Source organism: Cupressus sempervirens, chromosome 3 (genome assembly GCF_028749045.1).
Source record: "Cupressus sempervirens isolate cs-2001-9-10 chromosome 3, ASM2874904v1, whole genome shotgun sequence".
NCBI lineage: Eukaryota > Viridiplantae > Streptophyta > Pinopsida > Cupressales > Cupressaceae > Cupressus > Cupressus sempervirens.
This window is the reverse complement of record NC_143120.1, coordinates 259,622,720-259,628,504: the sequence shown is the minus strand read 5'-3', so window position 1 is coordinate 259,628,504 and position 5,785 is coordinate 259,622,720. Positions and strand designations below refer to the sequence as shown.

Sequence of the window (5,785 nt, the reverse complement as noted above, 5' to 3'; positions counted from 1 at the left end):
AATGAGTTTTGTATAGTAGGAGAAGTGATCGTAGTCCTCAGTTGGGTTTAAGTCTAAGTCTAAGTCCCTAAGGTTAGGTGATCTCTATCAGATTTTCCCATTTCACCTTCTTTTTCCCTCTTGTCGGATGGGTGTTTGTTTTGTCTTGTGATTGGTGGGGTAAGTTAGTACCTAGTCTGATAGAGATTGAAATTGCTTATTTGATGATCAATCGTGTTCCATATTCACTTTCGGTGTAGCACTCCTTCATAAGCAGGCATTGGCGGAAATTTGAATATCATCTTCTCCTCGGTGGGTTTCGGACCCATGAAGGTGATTTCTCGTAATAACCACTTGAAGACGCATATGGGTTAAATTCATGCAAAAGGTAGAGGGTCCTATGATAAATTAATGTTCGAATCTAAGTTAAGATCTCCAAGCATTGTTCGGATTCGTTGTTACTTAAATATTCAAGCCCTGGTGGAAAACCTGAAGTTGTCTTCTCCTCGGTGGGTTTTCAACCCATGAAGACAATTTTCTGCAAAACGAGTTGAGGTGAAAAAAAGAGGTTTAATCACTCTCAAACAGGTCCTCACACCTTGACCAAGCATTCCTAGCTTCTAGAAATTTTGTTGTCGAAGATTTCGTCTAGAAGGAAGTGGTAGCGTAAAAATGGAAAATGTCTTCTCCTTGACGGGTTTCCAACCCATGAAGATAGTTTTTCAATTTCTCAAGAAAATCAAGTTAATGGTTAAGTTTGACCCCCCTACTGGATTCAGAGTCTGTTAGAATGATATTGGAATGGATCGAATCATTAAGGAAGAAGAAATATAGCAAGAATCTCATTTAGCGAATTTTCCTCACTGGGGCACCCCAATGGTAACTTTTCAAAACTTAAAAGAAAACGGAAAAGTAAGTAGTGGAAATATAGAAAGTCATTGTTGAGTTCAACAAAATAGTGAAAAGACCTCTAGATGTCCATTGAACTCTCACATTTACTATCCAACGGGTATTTCCTTAAATTCATTCGTGTGGCACAAATTCTAAAGATCAACGGATGAATTGAAGCTCTCATATAAAGATGCACAAGCAGTTGAATAAGTTATTGCTTTTTCCTTTGATTTTTCATTTTGTCAATACAATTAGTTTTTGAAAAACTTGACTATTGCATTCATTGTCTCATTCACTTTCTTGATTCAAAATCTTGTTCATGAACTCATGGCAACTAAGTTCATGGGTTTTGATGGGTTAATTGGTATCAAGTCCACATTGCAGAACTTCACAGATACTTCTCTTTGCTTCTTTGACATGGCAAACTTCCAAAAAAGGTTGAGGTCTAGTAGCATTAGATAGAGACTATGAATTACTAAGAGGTCTACATACAGATTCCCAAGCTAGTGGACAAGGAAAAGGGATAGTTGGAGTTTCTACCATGCAAAAAAATTTCTTGAGTTATTTGGATAGCTTAACAAAGAAATCTTCTGATCATCAGAATAGAGTGTCGTAGCTCCAAAAACTTGACGGGTGTGTACACATCACTGTGGAGGAAATGTAGGAGTGGCTATATGCCATCAAAGATCTAGCCAAAGAGCATTCCAAGTGGCTCTTACGATACATTGACGTTCATGTTCATAGACATGAAGAATTGATCCCAATCATGGTTGCCGCTAAAGCCTATAAGGCGAAGTTAGAAAAAGGAAAGAAGGTGAAGTGATTCTTATCCCACCCTTTCATATTTTGATGTAATGATCGTAATTGACAATTGGCTCCTTGCCATTTGTCAATTTTGAGGAGATGAACCGATTTGAGTCTCATTTTGTAACGGTCATCGCAGAATCCTATATGTACCTAATTGAAAGATTAATAGAAGGTCGGCTAATTTTTGGTGTGAGATACTTCATATTGCAGAGACAAGTTGAATGTATTTTGTGTCAATTATTTACCGTTCCATTATTTTGTGATAGCTTAGGATATCTCTTTCCGTTGAATTGAGCTAAAGAATAATTAGAGCTTTGTTCTCCTGTTCAATACAACAAGTTGTAGATAATAGTAGTGTTATTGAAAGTTAAAGAGATTTTATTTTGTGTTTTCCTTCAAGTTAGTCTCTTCCTTATTAGAGTTAGAAGCTTTCAATTAAGTAGTTGATTCATTGATAGAATCTATTTGCGTTTCGTCAATTTTTGCAAGTTCATAAGATGTGTGAGTTCATAGACTCGGTTAGTGTTAAGACCCAAATCTTCCCTTGATTTAGTTCCCCTGTTCTCTGGTCAGGAACAAACCCCATTTAGATTTAGGAATAAACAAGATTCATTGCAAATCACAAAATCTTAACGAGCTGTACCTAAGAATTCAAAGGGAAGTCAATCACTTAGTTATGATTTTCCACCTGTTGTAACCAGATATTGTTCAAGCATATTGGACATTCGAAGAGTAGAATAAAAGAACAATCTGTTACCTATATATATATATATAAGTTTTAAACTTTAGCATTAAGGAGCATTTTGATTATAAAATTTAATTGGAAGCCACCACCACGAATATTAGTTTCGGACTAATAAACATTGCTTTCGTTCTCTGCAATTCAGAATCTTCTGAAGCATATGAAACAATTGCCTACAGACAATTTACTTAAAACTACACGATCTATATCGTATAAAATTGCCGAATTCAGCTACATATGCGGACAAAGTCCCGCGACGACGAAAGTTGAAAAAACTTGTCTTTATTAAATATAAAAATTTGGGCTTCGCAATATACCCGGGGACGGTCAGGCGCTCAACTCGAGAAACCTGCGAGCCATGGGATGATTGGCACTGGATAGCTCATCAGGCCTCAAAACTTCCACAATTTGTCCATTGACTAACAGGCAAACTACATCTGCTATTCTCTGAATCTGTTTGACGCTATGGGAAACCATAACGATGGTCATCTGCTTGAGGTTTCTCAGTTTCACGATTGAATCCTCGATGTGCTGTGTTGAGATGGGATCCAGAGCACTCGTTGGCTCGTCCAGCAATAAGACCTGCACCGCCAAATTAGCCCACTTCGTTAAATTTGGCTGCCCCGAACAATGAATTACTTTTTAAGTAAATGCTTCTGACCTCTGGTTCATTGGCTAGGGTTCTGGCCAGGGCCACACGCTGCGCCTGTCCAACGGAGAGGGCGTTGCCAGATTTGGAGGCGAAGGATGCGTCCAGGTCCGCCAAATTTAGAAAGTCCACCACATCTTGGTCTTTCAGTTTCTTGCCCTGCAAGCCTTGACCGTAACGTATATTGTCTGCCACGGTTCCTGCACAGAAATGAAAGGGCTGAATTTTTAGAATATGGTTGTTTTTGTTGTAAACGCAAATCAATATTTTTGAATCTATAAACAATAAAATTGTTTAGGCCATTTTGTATCAAGTGTGCTGATGCAGGTCCTGAGAAAGTATATTACCGTATCCATTCACAATAAAGTTGTTTAAGGCCATTTTGTTTTCAAGTGAGTTTTCAGTGTCCTGTTACAGGTCCTGAAAACATGTATTTCTGTTTCTATGCATAAGGGTAAGGGCATTTCGGTCTGAAGTGAATTTTCAGCGTGGTGATCCCGAAAATAAATCCTACCGTATCCATTCAACAGAAAATAGCCCTGAAAATAGATTTTATTGCATCTTTCATAAGAAAATTGTTTAAGACCTTTTTGTTTCCGAGTGAGTTTTCAATGTACCGTTACTGGTCCTACAGGTTCTCAAAATAAATGTTATTTTATCTATTCTCAAGATAACTAGTGAACCTATTTTGTTTTCAAGTGAGTTTTCAGAGTGTGCTGCTGCATGTCATGAGAATAAATATTATTGTATCTATTCACTGGTGAGACCCCATTCGTTTTCAAGTGAATTTTCGGAGTGTGCTGTTACGGGTACTACAGAAGACCTGAAACATTATCCTGATGAATCCAAGAAAGCAATTTAATTTAAGGTCCCAAGAACTGCTTACCTTCTCAGAACACGGACACAATTTTAACCTCGAGGATTTTACTGACAGAAGCTAACAGCCTAATTGAAAGAAGAAAAACTGACCATCAAATAGGGCTGGCGTCTGGAAGAGCATGCCGACCCGCCGACGGAGAGAGAGCACGTTGAGTTTTGTAATGTCCTCGCCATCGAGGAAAACAGAATCCGGCGGGGCCTCCCAGAGGCGGTTGAGAGACCTCAAAAAGGTGGACTTTCCACTGCCGCTGGGTCCTATTATACCCACCACGCTCCCCTTCCATATGTCCACCGACACTCCTGACAGAATGGAAACTCCTTCCTCTGTTTTTCTTCGCAGATCTCGTACTCGTATTTTCGGATGGCAGTCTTCCTCGTCGCCTGATCCGTCCACATCCACCAGCAGCTCCTTTCTCAAGCTCTCTGTTATCAGACGCCCACAACAGAGTCAGATCACAAAAAAAACCTAAGCTTATTGCAGTTTACTGGGAAACATACCTTTGGAGTCTTCCATGACGATCTTAGTCTGGCCAAATTTGATTTCTCTCCTGCTAGCAACCAGCCTTGAAGTTCACGATACTAGTATGATTGCTCCTCTAGTTGTTTTCTTCAAGTAGAATTATTCTTGGATTAGTGCAGCGTATCGTCTGCCATCCTTCAATATATTCTCTCCGTTGAACTGCAGTTCGGTAATCCCCTACACTGGATGATTTTGAAGGTCCACCTCAGAATTAATAATATTATCCACGGTGTCCATCTGAAGCAACATTGTACCCAGGGAAGGTATATATGAGGGGGAACCAACCATCACGGGGTCCCACAAGAATCTCTATTGCAGGTTTATTTTATCTGTATCTGCACCCAAGTGAGTCTTCCTCTAAGTCGCGAGCATAAGCGCAGTTTTAACATCCACCTCAAGAATATTGCACTTCATCTTGGCCATCTCGCGAAGGAAAATTTTCAGCATTCACGAGGCTATAAATTTCCTTGGCTATCTAGGTAGAAGAACAAATATTTTAACCCCCACGGGCAATGAGGCTAAAAATAGTCTATGGACAGTCAGTCTGGTCAAATTGACTTGTGCATTTCAAGTCTTTTCCTATTCAAGGTGATGACGAGCATCTCCAACATCTCAACTGTTTCCTTGTAGAATAAATTATACCAAAACCCAACTGTACAGAATCCAGATATATTTACATATTTGTCCCTGCCGTCTTTGAAGGCATCGTACTACAAAATGAAACTCCAAGATATTACCAAAACTCAGTTGTCACAATATTTATACATCTGTACCTGCCTCCACTAGAGAAAAACCAATGCAAGCTTATGGCCAACAATGGGTATGGTTTCCTGAGACCTAGCATGCTACCTCCCTATTCTAGGCATTAGGTTAAAGACAAACTGCCGATTATGTTTCTCTTGGCTTCCCTAAAACTAGGAGCTACCTCCTGTGTCTTATACTTAAGAGCAAGCAGAAATGGTGTGTGCTTCCCTTGATCTAATAGCCAGGGAATACTTCTTGGTGATTAAGTTGGCCTACGTACAAAACACAATCAGCAAGACTATGAAACAATTTGCGGGCCAAACATGAACTATGTAAAGATCTACACCAACAATTTATACCTTAATCTTTAATGGGATTGACAAAGCTTGATTTATCATAAGGTCAGTTAAAAGTCTTAAAACTCAGGTGACTGAATAAAATAGTAGCCCTTGCACAAAGAGAACCCCGTATGCCCCATTAGTGTCCGCCTTGGCCATAACTGAGCATGTAGTTCAATGTATATGCACAGGGAAACTATCAACTACATGCACTGTAGAACCAATCTTGGAAAGCT

At 39.4% G+C, this 5,785-nt stretch overlaps 1 protein-coding gene across 1 annotated transcript; it reads right to left on the bottom strand.

Moving 5' to 3' along the window:
- Positions 1-2,461: 2,461 nt before the first annotated feature.
- ABCI17 (non-intrinsic ABC protein 3) lies at positions 2,462-4,914 on the bottom strand. The gene is made up of 4 exons (XM_089819354.1): positions 4,446-4,914; positions 4,038-4,370; positions 3,081-3,268; positions 2,462-3,001 (listed from the first exon to the last, which is right to left on the bottom strand). Exons 1-4 carry the CDS (start codon positions 4,459-4,461, stop codon positions 2,747-2,749), a joined length of 792 nt encoding a protein of 263 aa, XP_089675480.1. The 5' UTR covers positions 4,462-4,914; the 3' UTR covers positions 2,462-2,746.
- Between the last annotated feature and the right edge of the window lie 871 nt (positions 4,915-5,785).